We start from the raw sequence: 25,855 nt of genomic DNA on the forward strand, positions 1-25,855 counted from the left end.
ACCTATTCCATCTGTATTTGTAACGATTTGTTTTAATTCATTCCGCCCACGGGCCGCCTCCGGGCCCACCCACACCACTGTGATTGGTCACACTTCCAAGCGCTCCGGAGGACTTCCAGACTACTGCTGAACCCCACTTTCAAATTTTGTTAGAAGAGGAGTTGACTGTTGTTAGCTTGTCCCCAGGCATGTCCATTCAGCTGTTGACGAGTATTCAGAGCCATCCCAAACTTCTTTCAGGCATTGCCATTTGGCGTCATTTAACATGAGAATACAACATTGTAACTCCATAGGTCAGAAAAGTGGAAAAAGCATAATAATAATAATAATTAACAGAGAGACGTAGCAAAATACTGATCTTACTAACAGGTTTGTAAATTTCCACAAGTGTAAAATGTGTATATCACTCATCTCCATCACCGACTGTATTATGATGACTCCTTTCTCAATTATCAGCCTTTGCTAGTGCCATTGTGTGAAGCATAGCAACACATGTACACATGCGCACACAAACACACAGAGATCGATGGAAATAGACTTAATGAGCTTACTGGCATCTCATGGCTCCCTTTTGCTCTCTTTACGTAGTATGTAATCTCTGTGGATTAAGAGACTTTACTTGGAGGTAAAAGATGCTCACTCATTAGAGACAAGAAGGCGCCCTCGGGCGAGGAGGAGGTTTCATGGCCTACGCAAGACACCGGCTATTTATCTAATTTATATTTGTTATCACGATATATGACCAGGACCTCTGCAAAGTAGACCAAAGAAAAGAAGCAGCCTGGAGGAACATCTGCACGAAGAGTCTGAGAAGACAAGCTCCAGGCTTGTTATAGATCTGACTCTGGAATCCATGGTAAGCTTTTGCAGCACCTGTTTCCTTTATGGTAGATGGCACATTTATTCATGTACGCTGTATGTTGACATTGGAATCTTTTACTGTCACACAAGTCCAAAGTGTAGCCCAGAGGCCATTGCTGCTCATGGTCCATGTTTTTGTTGGCACTCAGCACATTCTAACCATGCCATTAAACAAGCTATATAAAAACAACAATGGGGGGAAAAGCAGTACAGCATTAGGAGAATAAAGTCATAATAATAATTACATTATAATTTAAATTATTTTAATTAATTATTATAATTAAATTCAATAATTAAATTATTACAATTGAAATTTTATGAGAAAATAGTCTGAGAAAATGTAAATTTAGAAGCAAAACATTGTAAAACAGATGTAATATATGTCTTATTCTTAAGGTGAAAATAATATGAGAATAAAGTCACAATATGGGCGCAAAGTCATTACAAGTAAAATTCTCACACAAAGAAAAATCAGAGTAAATTCTTAATATGAGGGAAAACATGTCATTTAAGAATCAAAAACTTAAAATAAGTTGTAAAATATTAAAAAGAATGCAATTGCATTTTTGGAAAATCAATTTGTGGAAAAAACATTTGAGAATAAAGTTTTTAAAAAAAATTAAAAATGGAAAAACAAAGTGTACGGAGAAAAATGTTGAGCAGTTTTTCACCAGTAAATTTCATAATACATTAAATTAAGCATTTCCAAGTAGAAAATTGCTGACTGAGCTAAAATTATTTAGAAGATGCATTCAAAGACGTGATTATATGTAGGGTTTTACTCTGGCTGCTAGGGGTCAGTAATGTTACTGTGATGTTTGGAGAGACACACAAACACCAAACTTGACACCCCTTTTATAAACCAACAAAATGACATGTTGTAACAGCAGAAATAGTGAATTTAAAAAGGATTTATAATTACATGAAATATTCAAAGTATTACCAGCAGTTGTGATTGTAACCCTGACCTTTGACCTTATCATTATTTTCTGATAGGAAATGTCCAATGACCAGTTTCAGTCTGTGACGGTGAGCGTGGAGTCGCTTCTGCGTGACGCCAAGAGGATGCAGACACAGTGTCGCGAGCGCAGCGACCAGCTATCGTTGGCCGCAACGCAGCTACGCGTGGAGTCGGCAGCGCTCAGGGAGCAGTGCGAGGCCTCGCAGCTCGACATGGCACGCATACGACGCCAGCTGGATGAGTTGATGGAGACCAAGTGGGCCTTCGAAGCCCGCGAGAGGCAGGCACGCAAACTCAGCAAGCAGCTTTGAGATGATCGTCCGTAATAAACACTTTTCAAAAGAAAACACGTGTCTGTGTCCAATATAGTCTCATTTATGATATAATATCAACTTTATATGGCTTTGGGGGACTCCTTAACTCTCCCTGAGAGGCCTGCCGCCAGTGTCTCTTCTCGATTTAGTGTTGAGGAATTATGTGTAATTATTGCCATTTTGAATTTTATTGTGAATTACTGAATGATATGAACTATTTTGAAACTGTGGATAGCATTTAGTAGTTTACCAGTTAGAATTAATGTATATGTGTTTCATATTAAGAGGTAGATCACTTTGACTTGTAGCTTGCATGGTGAAAAAGTGTGTACACCCCTGATACACATGTATAAATGTACTATTTATATATACTATATACGTATGTACTGTATGAATGTAAGAGAGCGTTAATGTCCTATGTAAATTATGGCAGTGTTGCACAACAGCGCCTGTTACTGGTCAGTGGTGGTATGTGCAAGATTCTGACTTCATGTTTACCGTGTACTTTGTCATTTCCAATGTAATATGCACTTTCTTGTGTGATTTGTAATCAGTCATGCACAATGTAGATTATCCCTTGACTAAAGTCGACGCTCACCTGTCATTCCTCTGTCAAACTGTGCTTGTTAACTGTGCAGGTAATATTTTATGTCTTTGTAACCATTTTGTTGTCAATATGCTCTTTCTTCTCGTTGCTACGTGGTTTAGGCTAATTGCCGGGCCTCATTTAGCATAGCACACTGCACGTTAGCAGTGGCAGCCATGATGGCCATGTTCAGGGACATCACGTAAAAGTTTTTAACAAGTTAACTTTTCACGTAATTGAAATAGATAGATAGATAGATAGATAGATAGACTCCCTTTATTGGATTACAGCGAATTTCATTGTTTTGTTAGTGCACCTATGAAACACTTGATTTACAAAATGGAGTTAAAGCTTCTGTAGCAAGTGCTCAGACGTGATTATCCCATGACCAAAGTCGACACTCGCCTGTAATTGCTGTGTCAAAATGTGTTTGTTACAGCCAGGACACACTCCAAATAAAAGAAGTCTATAATCCACCTGACTGCGTGTGATGCATTAAAGCGACAGCATTGTGGAGCTGCAATTCTCACACATCAAGTCGTGGACGGTCAAAAAAAAAAAAAAATGACGACATTTGCCAGACTATGAAGTACCACAGATGTAACCAATCAGCAAGGAGGGCCTCTGTTGAGTTTGACCCAATCACATGCGCCATTACTACTGAACCCGGAAGTCTGCATTTACACAACGTTCGAAACATTTATAAATGGTACCTTTTTCATTTTAAGATTTGTTTGGAGAAAAAACGGATTATATGTACTGAAGCCTACGCCATTTTACCTGTTACGTGAAAATGTTGTCACAAAAAGGTAAGCACAACTACCAATTTCTTTTTAAGACAATTGTGGTATTCTCGAGAAACAATCGATTGTAATTCATTTCACTCACGTATTATATAGAAACCACACGTATAACACCAAGTTCAATACAACAGACCAGTTCTTCGTCTACACTCACTTCTTCAGTCTCCGATAGCTCCTACGCCACTCTTTAGTGTACATACTGCCACTTAGCGTCCAAAGCAAGATACCACAACAGTTTAGAATACTTTCTTCTGTTTACTGTGTACTATTTTCTGATATTTTCTGCTTGCTAAATACTTTATGTGTAGGTGGCAATACAATCACATAGGACTGCTAATAATCAGCAATTTTTGGAAAGTCACAAAGACAAAACTTCACTTTTCCCACATGTTTTTTTTTATTAAAGTTGCATAAAAGTGTAACAAAACTGGGCAAAAACAATACCTGTTGTTGATATTGCTACATTTGTTTGTTGGTTTGATTCAATCCTGCATGGTTTAGCTCTTCCATTTAGCTTCAGTGACAAGGGTCAGTGTAGATATTTTTTGCAATTCTTTCCCCAACAATTTAAAAAAAGAAAAAAAAAACCAAAGACTTCTTAATAACAGTCTAGGTACACTCCAAACCTGGATTTAGAAATAAAAATCCACAATTTTTGATTGTGATTGCACTCGCCTGGTCGTGCCGTCCAATCTCCCTGCAAACAGGCGAATACAATCCCACCCGAAAAATACATTTGAGTGGATTTTTCTTTCCCTATGTGTAAATAAATCCAAGTTCGCTTTAAAAACACACCAGTATTCAAATGGTAAATGTCAAATGACAAACATTGTTTATCTAAACAGGATCACCGTATCAAGGCCTAAGTATTAAACACTCACTTCTAAAAAAAGACTCAGAATCTCATTTGTCTAAAAAAAAACCCTCCGCCACATGCCATAGTTCCGCTAGGTAACGTATTTTACAGTTGTTACCTTTTTTCTAAAAAAAAAAAAAAAAGAGAGAATGTCTCACGTTTATTTGGTTTGTGGAACATAAATAATACCTAAGGCAACATCTGTTTCTTTAAAAACAAGGAAGAAAACATGTCAAGAGGAGAGCAAAGACAAGGGACACAATGGTGTGTGTGTGTGTGTGTGTGTGTGTGTGACAGACGGTGGAGCTCTGCTGTCACCACAGGTGTTGGCGATTGGTCACAGGAATCACAGCAAATGTTCTCCTATTGGCCGCCTATCAGTGGCCAACCAGATGGCTCATTCTTTGACATGATTGACAGCCGCAGCTATGAACACACATGTACACACATATACACACACACAACCGGGTATGTGTGCACATGTGTGGGACAGCTGTGTTTATTCATGTGTTTCCGCATTTAACTCCAAACATGAACTAGCCCTCCCTTTGTCCCGCCCCCTGATGACGTCATGAAGCGTCCACGTGGCTGTGGTGACATTTTCCCTGCTCATGTGACCACGATGAGCCGAGCACAGAAGAATGACGTGGGTTGAAGATGGTCAGAAAGGGAGCATAGCAGCATTTGCAGCAGGGGAAAAGGATCAAGAGTGGAAATAATAATAGTAATCATCATAAAAACAACAAGGCAGCTTAGTTGTGGGACTGTCAGAGCGAATGACATTTTAAAAACAGGAACCAGTCCTTTACTAAAAAAAAAATAATAAAAAATCGACTTTCTCATACAGAACAGCAGAAAAGACCACCCCCAGTCGCCCCAAAAAAGAAACGTGCAGGCCTCCATTATGGACCACAGTGCACATTATAGGAAAAAAACTTTTTTAATCTTTTGCCTCCATAAATCATTCTCCTCTGCAGACGCTGGTCTAAAAATACACCGTGTTATTGTTAGTGGTCAGAACCAGTCTTTAAATGCACCACTGTTGCAAATGCGTAGGGGTGACGAAAAGGAGGCGTAGGTGGTGTACAGTAAATATCACCCCCTAAACCCCAGAGGCAGACGATGAATTATTTTTTTTACTAAAAGCCCTCCACTGGTGCTTCAAGCTGATTGCCTACTTTGTCCTCATATCCTAGTTTCCCATGTATAGATGGAATAAAGGAGGTGAACATATCCAATAGTGTTAGAATAAAGTAACAAAGAAGAGGGAAGAGGCTGAGTTGGGAGGAAGACGGGGATGAAGGGAGGTGGATGAAGAGGAGGGAGGGATGTCATCATTTCTTCTGAGGCGTGGAGAGCTTCTGCATCCCTCGGATCTTGTCCAGGAGCTCTGAGATGAAGTCCTGGAGCAGGAGAAGCAGGACACACATGAATGAATGCACGTTCGTTGCAGTAGAAACGGTGAATAGTCCTGCTTACCTCAGTGGGTTTAAAGCAGTCCACCAGTAAGTCCTGGAAGACCAGAAGAGATCATTTGCATCTTGAGGTGCACTTTAAACATCTTAATCAGGGGTGTCCAAAATGTTCCCACCAAAAATGGCAGAAAGAAAATGAAATGATGTGGGGGCAAATTTGATATTTTCCATTTTGTAAACCAAAGAATGGTGATATTCTCAGAAATTATATATTTAAAGGAAAACTGTCAGATTTAATTTATACACGACAAAGCAAATTAATAGTATGAACTTTTTTTCCTGACATTACACTTGTTTTCCAATTTTTATGTTGTTTTTTTCGGTTTCTTCTCATAATTTTTTTTGTAATATTTTGACTTTATTGCTATAATATTTTGACTTAAAGTGGAACTGCACTTTTTTTTTGGAATTTTGCCCATCACTCACAATCCTTATATGTGAAACATGAACACATATTTCTTATATTCCCGCATGAAAAAACATGGTAATATGAGCTAGCTAACAACGGATGTCATGGTTAATACCTATTTTGATGCTAAAGCCCTCATTAAAAAAAACTTCAAAAAATGGCAACAGCATTCCATTTACGTACTTGACTAGTATATTAACCAAGCTACAGCGATATTATGATTGTAACAGCGAGCATGAAAAACTAATACGAAGAATCATCAAATCATTTAAATAATCAAAATATGACAAAATACTGCAAGTATTACATGTTATCATCAGTGTACGTGTTAATGCATGATCACAGGTTTTTTAAGGGCTTCATAGTCAAAATTGGTGTATTCCAGTGATACCTCATATTAATGTATTTTCTCATGTTATAATGCACAGAAAAGAGAAAGAAATGTGTTCATGTTTCACATAAGGATCGTGAATGAATGAATGATCGTGCAGTTCCCCTTTAATTCTCCAAATATGATAACTTTTCCCAAACCTAATTTTCCAAAAATATCAACTTTTTAACTTTTTTCCCAATATTTAAACTTTCTGCTTCTAAAATGACATTTTTCTCCTAATATTTAAATTTTATTCTCATAAATTTTTTTTTCTCATATGATTATAATTTTTTTTCTTTCTTAATACTTTGACTTTATTCTCATAAAACAACAGCAATGTTTTCCATTTCTGCCATTTTCCCCTCAGACTTTATTCCCATCACATTTGGACTTTATTCAATTAACGTAACTTTTGTTTGTTCTTTATGAAGAAATGTCATTAGTATTTCAACTTAACGCCAGTAAAATTACATTACAACCTTTTCTTGTTCGATTACAACTTAATAATTTTCATCCGATTTTTGCTGGTGCTTTTGTAGTTTAATTGTATTTTTAGAATGTGCCGAGGGCCAATAAGCAGCTGCAGGGCTTCTAATGTCCCCTGGGTCGCACTGTGGATGCTACTGGTCTACAGCATCCAGATAGTGTCCTCCTACCTTGACCCTGGCGGCCCGCTCCACATCACTGGGCATGTCCAGCAGTTCATCCACGTCTATCTCCAACTCCGGGATGGCCTCCTCCTGGGGACGACAGAAGGAAAGAACACTGAGCAAGCCTTGACTAGACACAGAATAACGCTAGGAACCTCTTTTGGCCAGAAAGTCATTCCTTCTTTCCCCCTTACAGTTATCTACTTGACCGCTAGAGGGCGAAGTGTTTCCATGAGAAGAGAAGCTGACATTTGTAGCTCTACAGGAGGTGGAAACATGTAATAACAAACATTGTTTGATTAGATAAAAAATAATAACTGACAATGTTTTCAAACTGCCAGGTTATTTCTAAATATAGAAATCAATAAATTGTAGAAGGGAACTGGCAGCAAACACTGAAAACATGGTTTCCCCCTGCCTTTCCATGCTGCCCTATATTCGTATGCTTCTCCAGGAATCTCACTCTAGGTCCAAGTTGCCCACACCAGCTGTCTCCGCACCTGCCCAGTGCCACCAACACACACACACACACACACACAGAGAGAGAGAGAGAGAGAGACAAGCCCCGTGTGTGTCATATCAACTAAATCCTCTTTTTTTAATGTGGAAACTCTTCACCATAGTATCTGTTACACACGTGGAGATTAAAACTCCCCAGTGAAGTGTGTGTCTATGTGTGTTTGTGTAAGTGGATTATATCCTCAGCCTGCGTGTGTGTGTGTGTGTGTGTGTGAGATGTAGACAGCAAGAGCGTCTATAAAGTAGCAGCAAAGTATTAGGAGACATTTTCACCGCCAGACAGGCTGCTATCAGCATGTGGTGGCCATGTGCTACTAGAAAGCAATAAAAATGATGTCTGGAGAACAAAAAGATGGAAAACTCTAATGGTTTTATGGAAATTGTGCAAGAAAACAGATGGAATACACACAACTGGGATACACATGTAAATACGTGGAGTCCAACATGCACCAGTTCTTTAAAATACCAACTTGAAATCGATTTGAGAGTTGGCGTGAAATCAAAGAGCAAAGGGGGTTGGGCACCGGGGGAAGGAAGGAAGGAAGGAGGTTAGCGAGAGTATCGAAAAGAGGGGGTGGAAAAGTCCGGAAGACAGGCTTTGGAGGGGAGACACAAAGAAAAGCAGGATTCCCAAAACAATTCTGCAGACTGGCTCCAAGTCTGGTTTCTGTGTGCGCCCTGGACTTGAAGATAGCTGCAAGGTATTTGCACACGCTGCAGTTTTTCGCCCTCCCAAACAAAGACAAAGTGCAGTGTGCTGCCCACATAGTGATAAGGATCACTAGCAAGTGGTGTCTAAAGTACGGCCTGGGGGCCATTTGCGGCCTGCAGCTGTTTTTTTGTTGGCAGAAATATAATTACATGTTCAGGAGAAAAATGTACATTACAAAAATGTCATAATAAGCGTAAACAAAATAAAAACAAATCAAGATAGGAAAGATAAGAAAATAGAATAAGGCATTGCCTGAGACAGCTATGAAAAAGGGGGACATGTGACCTTTGGTCTTGGACAAAGGTAATATTACAACTTTTTTCTCGTCACTCTACAAATTTATCCTCGTAAATACACGACATATATACGATATATATTCTCAAAATCACAGATTTTTCTTTCAATGTGGGCTAATACTCCACTGTAGTAGTTTTGTTTGTTTTTAAAATGTGAACTGATAACATTTAGTAGTTTGAACAGCAATTTCCTATACTTTTGATTTATATTTATACACCCTGTGTAGTTAAATCAACAGAGTGTGTATTGTTTCATTGTCCTGTGGTTTTCATCAAAATATGCTGGTAGTCCATCCATCCATTTTTGATGCCACTTATCCTCGCTAGGGTTGCGGAGGTATGCTGGAGCCTATTCCAGCTATGGGTGAGAGGTGGGGTACACCCTGGACTGGTATGCTGGCACTCATAAAAAGAAATCATCCATAATCAGAATCAGCAGGTCAGGCTTTTTAAGGATTGGTGTCCAGAAAATTCCAGGAAAAGGCCCCAGGGCAGACCTAGGACACCCTGGAGGGATTATGTCTCACAGCTGGCCTGGGAATGCCTTGGTGTCCTCCCGGTGGAACTGAATGAGGTGGCCGGGGATCGTGAAGTCTGGGCTTCCCTACTTAGACTATTGCCCCCGTGACCCGGACAACCGTGAGAGAACATGGATGGATGGCATCTGTTTTGGTTAGAGTCCAGAGTCTATGATAACCAAGGTTCCACTGCATTCTAATAACAGTGTTTAAAAAAATACATGATGGGGGCATTTCATGGCTTGTTCTTATTAAATATAATACCACACTTTCCTTTGATGTATTTACAACTTTTCAAGTACCCTGAGAACATCAAAATGGCCACAGTGCACAATCCTATGATTTTTCAGTATGCGGCCCTCAGTGGAAATGTACACAAACAAAGTGGTGTACAAGAGATCCAAAAGGGCAACACATTTGAATGGCAAATAGAAGATCAGCTTACTTCCTGCTTGGAGGATCATAACAAGCCTGACAGCTCAATGATACATCATCCACAAAGGCCTTATTTTATAATAAACAGGGATGAATGTGTTGTGTATTACTCCTAGTCAGTGTGTGCATCTATTTATGTTCTTTTTAATATAAAACATGTTATTAATGAAAATGAGCTACACGACCAGGGTCAAATTTCATTAAAGCGCCAACATGGCAGCAGACATGCTGTCTGTGTGCAGAGTTGAAGCAGAATGAGATGTGACAGCATGAGAGCAGTTTTGTGTGTGTGTGTGTGTGTGTTGTGAGGACTAGGGAGGCCCATGTAGGATTTCTCTCGGTGTGTAGTAGTAGTAGCAGCTGCAGGCTTGCACAGATCAAATGCCAGATATGGCTGAAAAAACAGAAGCTACACTCGTAATGTAAAACACGCAGACACACACAAGTACGCACACAAAGTGGGTCATCACTATATATAATATATTTCAGGCCCATTATGCTGCGTGGCCCATGAAGCTAGTCAGGATTTTTCCGTTGGAAAAACCTGATCATGACTTGGCGGGATTTAGTCCAGCTACTAATGAGCCTGGAATGACATGAACTTCCAATATGGTTCAAATGGGAACATTATACAGTAAATCCCTGCTATTCACAGGAATAACATTCACAGAAAAAATATGAAAAATTCCTGCACTCAAGAAATGCTACTCCCACGTAGCTTCATGTTGGCATTCTCCAACTTTATTGATGTAACACATGGATAAGATCCAGCTCCAATAATCCTCCTAGCTTCTGTTTACTCGCCTCATTTAAAGGCATTTTAAAGGATAAAATATATAGGGTGGCACCACTAATGAAAAGTGATGGATAGGAGGACAGCTGGAATCAGTCATGGTATAGTCGTTAGCTGTACTCTGCAGGAAGTCCAAGTTGATCCGGTGTTCATCCAATGCCGCGTCTACATAATCCACACCGGTTGCTTGTTCCAGTAAGGCTTAAGATAATAGATTTAAGGTGCTGTCCATCATGGTTAAGCACTGCCACGGTGGTGCTAGCGTTGGAACGTACAACAACATGACTGCTAATTCTCAATTGCTTCTCTGAAACTGTGTTCATGTGTAATGTGTGAGAATATTTCCGTGAGTGAGTGACAACCATTAATGCCAAACGACAAATCTCATTCTGTTTAACTTTTTGTACAATCTATCGCAACAGGTGGTTGTGTCCTTATAGACAAGAGACAAAAAATATAAAATATATTAAAAAAAATAGCTAAAAAGAGGCAGCTAATTCATGCACGTAATGGGACACACTTAGAACGCCCACTCTTTAAACTCATCCAAAAACCTTTAAAATGGTTTTATATACATGCTGTGACCATGTAGTAACAGGTACTTTTCATGATAACATGTTGTGCTTCGTTACAACCCTCCACAACAATACTTACAGTATTTTGCCGTAATTTGGCTGTTTTAAGCATTACCGGAACTTCCTTCTTGGGCGCATTGATTTCACATAGAAACATACAAAAAAAAAAACGCTTAGCTTTAACAACAACACAGCACCAATTGCAGCAGCTCCAAATATAGCATTGCCATTCGGGAGTAGCCTGAGGTGTGTGGTGAAGCTAGTTAGTTAGTTAGTAGCGGGTGTGGTGTGGCGAGGTGTCACTACACCAGAAAAGTAGTTATTTGGTGTTGTCCCTGTAGCTTTGTTAATATGCAGGTCACATTATGTAAATGGAACGCTGTTGGCAGTTTTTGGATTTTTTTTTTTTCAGAAGGCTTTATAGGTGGAGTAGTTGCATCCCATTATGTTCATTCTTAGCTCCTCTTTTTTTGGTTGTTTTGATATTTTTAGATGCACAGAAAAGACTGGTGTGTTCACATTTCACATAAGGAATATAGATGATGGGCAAAATTCTAAAAAAAAAAAAAGTGCAGTTTACTTACTTACTCACTGCAAGTTTTGAGGCTTGATTGAAACCGAAGCCATGCAGGGTGTAGCCATTTGACTGATGTGTCATTATGCTGTACATTTTATGCTTTATATGTAATTAGAATGCCACTTAGGGTGAATGAGATGGGTTTTCTGCAAAAACAACTAAAAAAAAAAAACACACGTGTATGACCCCCCCTGAAAAAAAACTGACCAAAACTCTAAATGGCAACTCGGCAGGGATCCACTATAGAGCACTTTTTTATTTTTTTTTTACGCCAATGTGCTTTAGCGTTAATGTTAGCTGTAATCATATTGTTTATGTGCAAACATTAGCAGGTCACTTTTAAAAGAAGGAAATCTCTCCTTTCCGTTCAGACACAGCCATCACAAAGCAGGACAACAGTAACAGGGAATTGTTTAACGCCACGCGGCCTACTTTTCCTACCTCTTCCTGCTTTACGTCGGCCTCCCGCCATCACTTCCTCTGTCTGGAATGTCCTCCACCACCTCCCTCCCATCCGTGCATCCATCCCTCTCCGCCCCACGTCTCTCAAACAAACATTGTTGTTGATGCAGCGAGCAGGCCAGCAGCCATCCTGAAGTCTATATTTACTCTTCCGAGCCACTGAAAAGTGCCTTATGTCACCAATTTGCTTGACTTGCTTTGGGCGGGGGGGGGGGGGGGGGGTTGCATTTGCATTCGTCCTTTTCACACACACCTCAAGTGAATGAGTGTAAAAAGTAGTTGGGTATCGCTGGAAGACACGCAGCGCAATGCTTGTCGGTGGCCTGTGTGCCCTACTTAGACATCTTTACACACACAAGACACATGGCTTGTTGCGCCATGGCGTGTGACTCATGGCTCGTGGGAATTTCCCATACGATTTCACATAAGACTCTTATTTATTTGTCTTATAACAACACCTCAGTGTGGCATGGGCGTTCAAACGTTCTATATTGATGGCCGCATAGAGGAATATTGGATGCAAGATGCGGGCCGATACATTTTGTGCTAAAACCAATCCAATCTAGGTCGGTACAGTGGTTCCTTGATTAGTTGCGTTTTTAATGTCATAAATTTTGGTTTTGTTACATTTTCCGTCTTGTCATGTAAGTAATACACAGCATCTTAATGTGTTCTTAATGTTTTATTATCCTCACAAAACGTCCCTATGGAAGAGGAACCCCATTTATAGCTTTATATGCATACAATAATTCAAAATACTTACTGTATAAATGATGAGGGATGAATGACCGTTTAAGGTTACTTTTACCTTCATGATGTGATGACTGTGGTGAATATTTCTTTAATTCAATTTGTTTCTCACCATCTTTATCAAGTTGCACTTGCAACTTTGAGTTACTTTGCAGCCGTGAGCATAACAAAAGCAGAAACACTAAACGCAAACGCAGTGTCTGTGTTGATATCACTGATTGTAAAAGTATGCTTAACTTAAATGTATTTCAATGCATTTTTTGGATGTATAACTATAATTGTAAAACTTAAAAAATGTGTTACTTTTTGGACTAATTTGATTTACAGAATTTTTTTTAAAGAGAAAAATTAATTGGTTAGAGTACCTTTCGGTTAGAGTCTGGATTAGATTGGATTAAATATAGGATTAATGATGTTAACCAAAGTTTAACCTGGTTAGCGCGCAGACCTCACAGCTAGGAGACCCGAGTTCAATTTCCCTTTTGGCCATTACTGTGTTGAGTTTGCATGTTCTTCCCGTGCATGCGTGGGTTTTCTCCGGTTCTCCGGTTTCCTCCCACATTCCAAAAACATGCTAGGTAAATTGGCAACTCCAAATTGTCCATAGATATGAATGTGAGTGTGAATGGTTGTTTGTCTATGTGTGCCCTGTGATTGGCTGGCGACCAGTCCAGGGTGTACCCCGCCTCTTACCTGAAGACAGCTGGGATAGGCTCCAGCACCCCTGTGACCCTCATGAGGATACGCGGTAGAAAATGAATGAATAAAAACATACATTATGCTGGTCTTACAGCCTAATCTATACCAGACATCTGGTCACTTCTGATCTTACATATAGACAAACAACCATTCACATTCATACCTATGGACAATTATGAGTCACCAATGAACCTAATGAACCTTGGAATGTGGGAGGAAACCAGAGTCCCCAGAGAAAACCCACGCATGCACGAGGAGAACATGCAAATTCCACACAGAGATGCCAAGTGGAGACTCGAACACAGATCTTCCCGATCTCCTGACTATGTGGCCAACATGCTAACCACTCGGCCAACACAAAAAGCAAAACTTGCAACCTGACATGCAGACTTTATTCTAGAGTTGTATTACAGGCGACAAAGGAAATTGGTATAGTATCTAATACTATAGAAAGACCTCCGCTAAGTGCCACACTCCCCCCCATATTGTGATTCACACCAAAGTAATAATCCTACATTTTTTGGGTCAGACTTTGATATTCTGTAGAACCTGTTGGAAGGTTCTCCAATGTGCTGTGACAATTTTTTGCAGTCAGATCTCACAATGTTAAAGAATCCTTTTAAAAAAATCCTGGATCCAGACAGCGATCTGGATTGGCCCCAAAATCAGTCTTCCATATCCCATTTCCAACAATTCCTGAAAATGTAATTCAAATTCATTGAAGTTATTTTGAACACAAACAGAAAAAGATAAACACTGGCAAAAAAAACATGATCTCCACGCAATGAATTAATTTTATTTTTCCAATATGCCAAGCTGTGGGCTGAAAATTGTGCCAGGGCTACCAAACACCAACGTTCTCGAAAGACTGAAACCTGTGCCAACATGTAGCCAACTGGAAGATGTTGGATCCATGGATCCATACGTACATGAAGTAATACGGAAGTTGATAAAGTGCTACAACTCGTATATCATGAGCTTAAATGGTGAACCTGGAGTATGCGTGCAAATACTTCATTTACTTCATGTAAACAAGACTGCTTCTATCTGAATGTAGATTCAAATGTCAAACAATCAGCGTTGGGAGAGATAAAGAATCTGTCAGGGGTTATCACATCAGGGATGCACTGTGTCCGTCCGCTTTCCGTCTTCTCTCCCTATCCGCTGTTGTCTCTTACAATAACAAGCATCCGTTTTGTCCTTTGTGCATTTTTAGGAAGATTGAGGAGGATTTTACATTCCAGAGTGATGGGTTGAAATAGCTTCCTGTCTTGTCGTCTGCTTTTGAAAGATATGTACATTACACTTAACATCTTCACTTCTTTCTTCACCAATGGTTCCTCTACTGGTCTGAAAACAGTAGTATCTTTTTTCAGTCCAAACTGTCATACCGAACTCCAAGACTTAAGCTATTCTGACATCGCCTTTATGTTCTAAAACTTCAACCAATGCAACACAAAGCCCTCATTCAGTCCACTCTGCCATATTGCCTTGCAGCGATATCAGCGTAGATAAAACACAAACAGTCCTGTTATATCATGTAATGGGAATCAGAACCTCCACAATGAAATGATAGCGTCTCATGCAGGGCTGCAGAAAAACATAACCATACAGGCGAGTTTTCTTGCAGCAAGCCAGGAAGCATCCATTGCTATAGTCAGGGAAGTACAGTCGATTTGTCACACCACTCGGGTACATACAGCAAAAGATTCCATATAATTGTTCACCCAGTATAGCACCACAGTTGGCTCAAAGTGCCAATGTCACCCAAGCTTGACCCTCCAAAAGATGCCCAGAGTCATAGCTGCACCCTGTCACGGTTGAATGATTCACTCATCGGCTTGTTTGGCCTGCCCCAGCGGTTTCCTAGGTTGCTTTTTTTAGTTGTTTAATTTTGTGTGTGTGTTTTGACTGAGCATTTCCCCTCAGGGTCACATCCACCAGGGACATGTCTAGCACACCATGCTGTCTAACCATCTGGTGCCGAACAACAGACAATTTGTTGTTAGTGAGACTAATGCAATATAGAGTAGATAAACCCAAAAAACACTGCAGCTGATGTATATTTCCATGAATCGAAGGTGTCCTACATTTTTCCACTGAGGGCCGCTTTAGATGCTAAAACCAATCCACTGTATGTAAATATATGCCAAACTATCTCAACAAAACATCTGATTCAAAATTCAAGAAGTTTGTCATGTGCCCAGTAGAAACCCAGTGGTAACACTGAGCAATTAAATCAGATTAGAAAAAATAAAAAGATAATTTAAGACAGTATATACAGTAATAGTGCAATTACAGTTTAGCTGGCGCAAAAAGAACAATCCTAAGTATTACAGCTTGTATTGCAGAGTGTAAGGGCTGCAGAAATATTTCACAATGTGGCTCACAGCTCTAGTTCGGTCATTCTCAACTGGCACAGACCAGTTTTCAGTGGGTGACAGGGTTTTTGCTAAAAAAAAAACAAAAAAAAACATGTCTGTGAACACATCGGTGATATCCGCTTGTTATAGGTGACTTGGTTATACTTGAACAGCATAGAAGGACATCGAGTGTGGGCTTAACGTTCCATCCGCCCGAGACACTGCAAGATATCCACATAACAAGATGTGTGATGTGTGCCTGGGGGAATTCCACCCACAATAAACGTAAAGTATGACACAGGTCTTTGTGATGTCACAGTGTGCCGACAGTCAGCGCAAGCTGTCGGCCCTGCCCCACTTGCCTTGTCAGTGGTTTCACCGTGTTAGCAAGGAGCATTGGCTTCTTACTGGAATGTAATGGCGCACGCCAAGTTACGCCAATGATCCTAGGAGTCCACTGGGCCGGCGCCAGTTGATTCCACTTCATGCCAAAGATTATGTGATTGGGGTGTATTGGCTCGCTGTGGCGCAGAATTAACAGCAACATGCCAAGCGAACATTCATTCGGCACCACAGCAAGCCAAACACATAATCTTTGGCGTGAAATGGCACCAACTGGGACCGGCCCAGTGGACTCCTAACATAACCACTACATATATATTATTTTATAATATTGTATTTTACAATATGCTGGGAGCTAAAAAAAAAAAAACAAAAACAGCTGGGCCCTGAAAATGGCCCCCGGGCCGCATTTTGTTTTTTTACAGCCCTTTCAGTGGCATTTGTGATTATCCGTGTGACTCTGGAAGTGAAAAAGATCACACATTCTCACCACAACCAGAGATTAAAATAAGAATGCATACAAACAATTCTTAGAGCAGATTAGCATTATGTCACAGTAGGCGAGCACACGCTAAGCATAGGGCGTCAAATTCGTGGAATCCATTCATTCATTTGCTCTGTTGATGGTTCCAAGACTACTTACGTGCAGCCTTAACCTGCTGTACAAAGTGTTATCTTCTAACTAGACTGTCAAATGATTAACATCTCTAATCCGATTAATCACGGTTTACAAATTTGCCACAATTTGCAACACGGGAGCTCTCAACGGTTGTAAGGCATCATGGTGATCATGGTGCCCACAACGGTTATCTAAGACCCTCAGTTCCGATGCCCATGAATGGACTTTGCGTGAGTGTGCTTCATCGAGAATGAGGAAGTTGTTGTATTTCTTACTGTTTTAGAAGTACAGTCATCCTTTGTTTATTGCGGTTGACTGGTTCCAGGCCTGATAATTACATTTATGGAATGTAGAATTCAATATTAATAAATATTAGTTATGACATAGAAAATCTGTTTACAAACTTGAAATCAATTTTTTCTTTTTTGACAGCGCACTTCCTGTGGTGGCTATTTTCTCATCATTGTATTGTAATGGCAGGTTTAAATGGTTATTAATAATAACATCCCCCTCTTTTATGGTCTCCCCCAAAAGTCCCTCCATAAACTTCAACTGCTGCCCAGATTTTAAACAGAACTGCCTAATTTCATCACATCACCCCCATCCTACAGTACCTTCACTGACTCCCGGTCAAGAAGAGAATAGACGACAAACTCCTCGTACATACCTTCCAGGCAATACACAACCTCAGTCCGTACCTGGCTGACCTCCTCCACATTGCCACTCCAGCTCGCTCCCTCAGATCCTCCTCCTTCATTCACCTCATCGTGCCCTCTGCTCGGCTCAACTCTGGAACTCATTACCATCTGACACTCGAAATATTGACTCAGTCCCCCATCTTCAGATCCAGGCTCAAAACTCGTCTGTTGAAGACTGCATACTCACTTAGATTTATGTTTTTTTGTCTGGATCATGTTTTTAGAAGGGTGCTAATAAATTCAATTTATTATTATTATTGTTATAAGAGTAAATATGCCATTTAAGATGTAAATAAAACTCCTAGCTTACATTAGTCTTAGCTTATCATGGCTTATGCCCCCAACAGTAGCCTGTGTTATTATTATGATTATTATGGTATTATTTTGCCTGTTGTAAGGTACAATGTCTAGTGCTTACTGACACCTAATGGCCAAAATATACTACGATAAAATGCTTAGCCGTGTTGAGTTGAAAACGTTTCTGTGTGGATAGCCGCTGAGAAAGTTCAGGCAACAGCATGGGCACCGTCCCTGACACAATGATCGTCTCTTACCTCAGGCAGGAAGTGCAGCATTCCAAAATAAGAGGGCAGGCCAGAAAGTGATGAAACGTGACGGTTTTTGTATTTTACTTTATTTAGTTAGATAATTTAGCCATTTTTATGCTTCAAAATGCTCAATTCAAATTGTTGTGGCACAGCAAAACAAAAAAAAATATCCATGCAGATCAACTTTACTGCAAAATTTTCCACACAAGAATGTAAAATTGTACTACCCTATGGACCTGATATACTTTACAAACTGGCTATCAAATCCACATCAGAACACTGAACAAGAAAGATGCACCAAAACGCTCATTTAATGTTTTTGTCAGTTGCTAATACTTCCTCTTCCCTAATACAGCAGTAAATGTGGTCACAGAAGTCCAGTTCTGTACTTTATCCCCGACATATATATCTCCTCCTATAAATTAGCTACGCATATATAGCTGTGTTCATGTGAAGGGAAATGTCTCATCGGTGACGTAAGAGCCTCGGGTTTGTGAGCATCACATCTCTGGTATGGCCAATGATCCAAGTAGAAATAGTGCATGTAAACAGAACTTCACATCCACGTGTGAAAATGGAACACACTGATTTATTTGACTGTGAAAAGAGACTATGTCTTATTTACTTACTTTTATGCTCCACGCAGATCAATAATGCTGTTTAATTTGTTAATGTTTCTCCTTATTCCTTCACCCTTAGCTGACAGGCAGCCCTTGGTGACACGGCACAAAAACGACAAGCTCGTCAAGTCAAGCCAGTACTGAAACACAACACTGGAAAGAGTGAGGTCATCCCTGCGTGCAGCAATAACCCAACTTGACCTCAGACAAAAATCATGCAATATATTCTTCTTTTTTAGTGTTATATTAAAATGCAGAATGCCAAACCACTGTCGCTCAACACTGTAACCTCATTACGCCACAAGTCTCTGATTTTCTTATTGATCACGGATACACAATAACCCACCATTTGTTTTTTGTGGACTTTTTGTTTGACTTATTTCTTTCATGAGTGTGTGTGTGTGTGGTGCGTCATGAGAGGGAAAGTGCTGTTTTGATGTTGTTTATGCATCTAGGTAGTGTTTAACTTCCTGTGCATTTCCTGTGACAAAATGTCTAAACAATCAGCTTAATGACTCACATCCCTTTTTCTCTTTCTACAACCATGACTTCCCTCCCTCGGAATTTTTTCTCTCACTTTAGTCACCTCCACTCCTTTACACAGTTTAGAAAAACACAGTACATGCTGACTCACCATCAAACTGGATATGCGTGCACTGCATGGGGCCACATGTAACCTATTAACACAAATGTGTGTGTGTCTGTGTGTGTGGGGGGGGGGGGGGGGGTTGCATGTAGAAACACACTGGGAGTCTTTCAGTCCCGCCGTGTGCAACAACCACTCTTTGTAGTAAAGCCTGAGTCAATCACTGTTTGCTACGTTTAAGGCCACCAATGCATGTTGTGTGTGCGCACAGGCCAAACTATGAAATGACACTTTCCTTGACACCATGTCTCACCGCAAAACAGCATAATTAAGATGCTTTTTTTGAAGTTAATCAGAGTAATTATTATCATGATTGTTAGCTGCATTGGCATACTGTGGAGAGGCTTAGGGATGCTCCCATCTGGATTTTATGCTGCTGATTCCAATACCCAGTGAAATCGGCTGATACAGATATGGATCAATTATACATTTTTTTATTAATTCATGATGGGTGTTATAGGCCAAGGGTGCCGTATAATGGGGAAAAAGTCAGGACAATTCCGAGGTGCCACAGGGCATAAAAAATAGGCAGCGGTAATTACTAATAAAATTCATTCATTCATTCATTTTATACCGCTTATGCTCACGAGGGTCACGGGGGGTGCTGGAGCCTATCCCAACTGACTTTGGGCGAGATACAGAGTACACTCTGAACTGATCGTCAGCCAATCACAGGGCACATATCGACAAACAACCATTCACACTCATAAAAATTGGTCAATGGATTTGGAGCATCCCTATTAGAAACAATAAATAAATATTAGTCATCTCTCGATACTTTGCGGTTTGAATAGCTCTTCCTCGCTCTATTGAGGTTTTTCAAAAATGTGTTAATGATCGCTGTTGCGTGGTTGACATTGACTATGGTCTATTATTAATATTATTAATGGTATTCTGGTCACTAGGAGTCAGTAATATTACGCTGATAAGACATTACTTTAGCTTACATAACCTTAACAATGCATAGAGTCAGCCATGGCATGTCCAACATGGTAAGAGTGAAAAAACGTTCTCCACCCATTCTGTGTGGAAGTGGTATGTTTTTGGCTTCTTACTTTCTCCTTCTTATCCACTCCGTTTGAAACGCTTAAAATTCCATCCATCAATTTTTTATGCCGCTTATTCTGATTCAGGTCGCGGGTATGCTGCAGCCTATCCTAGCTGACTTTGGGTGAGAGGCGGGGTACACCCTGGACTGGTCGCCAGCCAATCACAGGGCACATATAGACACAATCACATTCATACCTATGCACAATTTAGAGTCGCTAATTAAGCGAATATGTTTTTGGAATGTGGGAGGAAACCGGAGTACCTGGAGCACGCACGGGGAGAACATGTAAACTCCACACAAAGATGCCCAAGCGGAGAACCAACCCCAGGTCTTTCCTATCTTTCCACACTTTAAGTTCAGAACAAATAACACTCGTCTCTTATGTCTTTGCAGTGATCCTGTAGTCTATGTGTAAGTGCTGTGCAATGCAGGAGTGTAAAGGTGACTATAGGGGTGTTATTTCATGTCTACAGGGCTCTTATGGTAAACTGCGTATTTAGAAAGGTTTTCTATGTTGTATGTACACAAATATTAATATTGAATCCTACTTTGAGAAAATGTACTGATCGTGGTCGAGTCTGGAACCAATTAACGGTGATAAACGAAGAACAACTGTAGTCTATGTTTGATACAAAGTCAATTCTCATGTCATGGATTTTTAACAAAACAGCGAATTCCTGGCTTAACATTGAATTATTTAATTTAGCACATAAAAAGTTGTATGTCTATGATGATTATATGAATACTGTATATTACATTAGTATGACGTCGCTCATCAAGACTGTGTGTATGTACTGACCGGTAAGCAATAGTGTGCGACCTCCCCCGTTGACTGCATTCCTGCTCACCAATTGTGCTTTGCGGAATTCCCACTTGTAACCCCATCTGTGTGTGTGTATGTAGTATCCTGGGGTTCATGGATTGGTCTGCCCATTTGCTCATTGTCTGGTGTTAACCAAGTACTGGAAGGTCTTTGAACGCAACTTAGGCTTTGTTGCTAACAAACAAGCTGGTTACTAAGGAAACCAGTTGAGACGACATTCTAAAACCATTTTGCCTTAAACATTACAATACCGTAATGGCTCTTTATTAAAATCCTGAAAGAATAATGAGAACGGAGGCGATGGCTTTTCAAGGACGCCACGCTTTGCTGCCATGGCGGCAGTCTCCTCGCTGTTTCGACTGATGGAGCAGGTGGCTGGCTGAACGTCCAACATGTTGGCAGGCTCGAATACCAGGCCGACTGGTGGAGTTCTTAAAAAGGAATCTTACCATTTCCCTTCCGAATCGAGTCAAAAAGGCTTTTTTAATGTCAATAGTAGAAATGGCCTCAGTCAGACCCTAATAAAGACACACATGGCGAACAAAAGAAGAGGGAAGATAAGCATTCCAGCTTCTTTGTCCAAAATTACGGGGGAGGTTCTCCTCATATCCGCTCTGAGCTGAAGCGGCTTCTCTGGTTTCATTGTTCGCAGCACGTGCGTCACATTTCCCCCCGTCTCAATGAGCCCAAAGTGTCCCCACCATTGAAGCTACTGGCAGCCTTGTAGAGGGGTCGGGTTATGAAAAGAAGCTGCATAAGCAGGGAGATGTTCAATGACTCCATGAGGATTGAGGATTTGTAGTGGACTCAAATGCTTTGTCGGGAAGCGACTACCAATCCGTTAAGGAGAGGTTATACTGGAGTTTCCCTTTGAATCAAAAATTTGGGGAAAGCCCTTGGATGAATCTTTCATCCTTTGTGAGGAACGAGAACCAAGATGGGGAACCTAGTACCTTGGAGATGTGCAAAAATCCCCCCAGACACACTCCAAAATCTTGTAGACAGTATTCCCAGCATAGTGGGAGCTACTAAAGCTGCCAATGGGAGGACCTGGTCCACATTTTCCTTCATCTTCTATTACACTCCATATTGTGTACTTTCCTGCCTGCCCTGGTCTCAGAGGCACATCCATTATTGGCAGGCAATCAAAGCACATTGATCCCCAAATCCTCTCTGGGCCACTTAATCACCTTTAAGTGGTGAGTAGAGTTCCCAGTAATTCACAAAAGGATATTCCACACTGATACAAACGAGGAGCACATCCTATATGAAAACCATGTGTGCCTCCCAAACCACCACGGCTCCGCAAGGAATACTCCCAACCTGCTAATTCACTAAGAATAGCATGTGGGTCAATGACAGCTCAGCAGCGTTGACATGAGCTTCCCAGCTTACCAGGGAAAGTTGACGACACGGCGTGGGTTTGATTTGTAGAAGAAGAACCATCACTAGTGGGGCATGACAGACAGGATGTATCCTTGGACCCCCCACACCGGGCCATACATAGTCGGCGGCTTTGTCTCATTTCCTGTCCCCCAGTAGGCCATGTGATTGACAACACCCATGAAATTGTTGGTTTTTGAAGCTCAATGCCATCTAGTGCCAACTACTGTCCCGGCATGCATATTTAGTAGCTATTTTTGCAAGTCTACCCCACAAAAGACCAAAAAAGGTTGGCCCTCATAATAATAGGTGTCTATCTAAATGCTATTACTGTGTCTGGAAGCCTGCATTAGCCTAAAGATGTTAAATAATAATGATATTTCCACACATAGCCAGCGCTAGATGGATATTGCACAGGTGTGCTTTAAAGCTCTCTCAGCCAATCAGCTTGCAGAACGGTCTGCCTGTCAAGAGGATTTTGCCTATAAAAGCTGCACGAGCTATGAATAGCCTACCTGCAACCTGTAGTTTTGGATAGGAGCTTCCACACTGATGCATGAACATGTGTAATTGCCATTCATGATTCTACAAGATGGCATTAGTACACCATGGAGAGGATACAGACAAAAAAGCAATCATTATACAAGACATTGATGCACTTAATTAGAGCGGCTGTATCACTTAGCAGGGCCGCCTGATCGATAGCTTTGGTCAAATAGGGTGTTTTACAGTACCTCGCAGTCGTAGAGGTCCGTTAGCTGGTCGATGATCCACTCCTCCAGGTTGAGTCTCTTCCTCAGCTCCTTGCGGTCGTATTTGACGGTGACACGTCCCTGCTTGCGAACCGGGGTCTCGGGCTCCTCAGTGGTGCCGGCCGGCGTCTGGAAATACACCCGGGGCTGAGGGCTTGTCTCCGGGCTTGTGACGGCCGCCATGATGGTTCGGTTCGGCGGACGAGTAGATCGGGGTAGGGGGGTGGGGGGGCGGGGAAGCGACGCTCGATTGTTCGCCTTGGAGGAGATCGGGAAAGAAAATCCTGGTAAAGGAAAGAAGAGACGCTTTTGTTGTCCGAGAGACCAGCTCGCCTCCACTTGGACCCGCAGATTCGCTCCCACGTAAAATATGTAACCGGCTTATTGGGCTATTTGCAGCATGCAAACTCTGCTTGTATAAAAAAGAAGGCGGTCAACTCTTCTTTATTCAGTACAAAGGCAAGGTCCTCTTTCTAGCTTCTCTCTTTCTCCTCAAGCTTGCATTCTCAGCGCATGGACGAGAGAGCATCTGACGTAGCAGAGAGAGAGAGAGAAACGTTGACTTTTTGTCCCCTCCCTCCTTTAAAACTCAGTCCACGCCCACTTGTGGGGCGGGCTCCCCTTTCAGTCTTCCCAGGCTTCCCAAGCGCCCTCACCATTATTAGTGTATCAAATACACCCCTTATCGTTATATTGTTATATTGTATATTGAATAAGGGCACAGGACAACAATGAGGCTAGACAATATGAATGAAAGACAATAGTACATATTTTTTAAAGTTACTTTGCATTATTTTGCTCAAACAATTAACTAGATGGAAACAGTCATGGTAAAAGTTTGTGAATGAAATTCATTCATTCATTCATTTTCTACCGGTTTTCCTCACAAGGGTCGCGGGGGTGCTGGAGCCTATCCCAGCTATCTTCGGGCGTACACCCTGGACTGGTCGCCAGCCAATCACAGGGCACATAGAGACAAACAACCATTCACACTCACATTCATACCTATAGACAATTTGGAGTCGCCAATTAACCTAGCATGTTTTTGGAATGTGGGAGGAAACCGGAGTACCCGGAGAAAACCCACCCACGCACGGGGAGAACATCTCCCACACAGCTCCACACAGAGATGGCCGAGATTGGAATTGAACCCTGGTCTGTGAATGAAATTAAATGTGATACATTTTTAATTTTTGTGATGGTGACAAAAATAGCTGCACTTAGTGGAACCTCGGTCAGTGTCCACGTTGGTTAGCGTGCCTGAACATTTAAGACACACTTTTCCTTGGTTTGCATGCATTGTCCGATTAATATCCAATCTGGTGCTGTCTTGTCGTGTTATTAATACACCGCGTGGGTCCGTATGTATTCTTATGATATTTTTTTTTATTTGACTATTTGAAAATGGTAACACAAAACACTTTTAATAGAATAGAGAATAGAAAACATGCAATCTAGCAGAGTTTTCACTTCTAAAATGTTGATTTGGTGGGAGCAGGCATTTATTTAGGGGGACATTTGCATTAGCATTTGTTTTCACACATTACAGACTTACAAGGAATGAAAATGATCATGCAAAAGTCAAGGCAACATATTAAAAATGTTTCAGTAATGGATGCGTTCTCCAATTAATGATGAACATACAAACATAAACACATTTCCATAGTGGATTTTAAAGAGCAGAGCCATCAAACAATAGACTTTACAGTCGATTAGTCAAGGAATAACTTCTCTCAGCACTATTACGCTTGGTATCAAATCCATACCAACATTTGCAGTGTTGCCTTACCTTAGTGAGTGTGCTTTGTAAGGTCAAACAGCTATAATGCATTGTGCCCCCAGGGCCAAACTGCCACTAATTCTTTCCCGGTTTTCATGAACTCACCTGACGAGTTCTCAAACGGCTGGAGGCTGTATCCCAATTCCACCCCTTATCCCCTGTCTTAGGCCTTACTCCTAGGTTTTTAAATTCACCTTAAAGGGGACATATTGTGCTTTTCCCCCTTTTCTGACCAACAAATGAAGTTAAAATGTTGTATTCTTGTGTTAAACGATGCCAAAGTTTTGGATAATTACATTTTGCTCATTTGGAGGTGAGCCCTGAAAGAAGTTTGGGATGACTCTGAATACTGAGTTTCAGAGAGTTTTTTTCTGATAAGGAGTTTTGTGACGTCAATGTGATCCGGACGTCCATATATGAGCAAGCTCTAATTTTCTGTTTACAATCTAAGCGGCTAGAGTTTCTCCGTTGTGTGGAAGAGTCAGAAGAACATGCAGTAGGTAACAATTTATCAGTCCTAACTGTTTATTTTGTGTCGGTAAGTGGTTGTCTGTGTAGCATTATAGAGTGTGCATACAGGGAGCGGAGTGAGTGATACCTGCATGC

General features: G+C 40.9%; 1 protein-coding gene and 1 long non-coding RNA gene across 2 annotated transcripts; one reads left to right on the plus strand and one right to left on the minus strand.

The window, feature by feature from the left end:
* Window positions 1-514: 514 nt before the first annotated feature.
* Window positions 515-2,799, plus strand: LOC144898129 (uncharacterized). Its single transcript, XR_013627033.1, has 2 exons — window positions 515-856; window positions 1,858-2,799. It is a non-coding gene; the product is annotated as an uncharacterized LOC144898129 (long non-coding RNA).
* A 1,083-nt stretch (window positions 2,800-3,882) lies between these two features.
* On the minus strand, window positions 3,883-23,999 carry ppp1r14bb (protein phosphatase 1, regulatory (inhibitor) subunit 14Bb). Its single transcript, XM_058068974.2, has 4 exons — window positions 23,452-23,999; window positions 7,295-7,378; window positions 5,861-5,893; window positions 3,883-5,784 (listed from the first exon to the last, which is right to left on the minus strand). Exons 1-4 carry the CDS (start codon window positions 23,650-23,652, stop codon window positions 5,716-5,718), a joined length of 387 nt encoding a protein of 128 aa, XP_057924957.1. The 5' UTR covers window positions 23,653-23,999; the 3' UTR covers window positions 3,883-5,715.
* Window positions 24,000-25,855: the final 1,856 nt, after the last annotated feature.

Source organism: Doryrhamphus excisus, linkage group LG2 (genome assembly GCF_037039965.1).
Source record: "Doryrhamphus excisus strain RoL-2023G ecotype Guam linkage group LG2, RoL_Dexc_Guam_v1.1, whole genome shotgun sequence".
Taxonomy (NCBI): Eukaryota; Metazoa; Chordata; class Actinopteri; order Syngnathiformes; family Syngnathidae; genus Doryrhamphus; species Doryrhamphus excisus.

What these genes read in the sequence shown, in the direction of transcription:
- ppp1r14bb (XM_058068974.2), bottom strand. Translation starts at nt 23,652, where the DNA reads ATGGCGGCCGTCACAAGCCCGGAGACAAGCCCTCAGCCCCGGGTGTAT. An exon ending in CGGACCTCTACGACTGCGAG is followed by an intron (nt 7,379 to 23,451) that starts GTACTGTAAAAC and finishes TGTCGTCCCCAG; the next exon opens with GAGGAGGCCATCCCGGAGTT. An exon ending in ACTGCTTTAAACCCACTGAG is followed by an intron (nt 5,785 to 5,860) that starts GTAAGCAGGACT and finishes CTCCTGCTCCAG; the next exon opens with GACTTCATCTCAGAGCTCCT.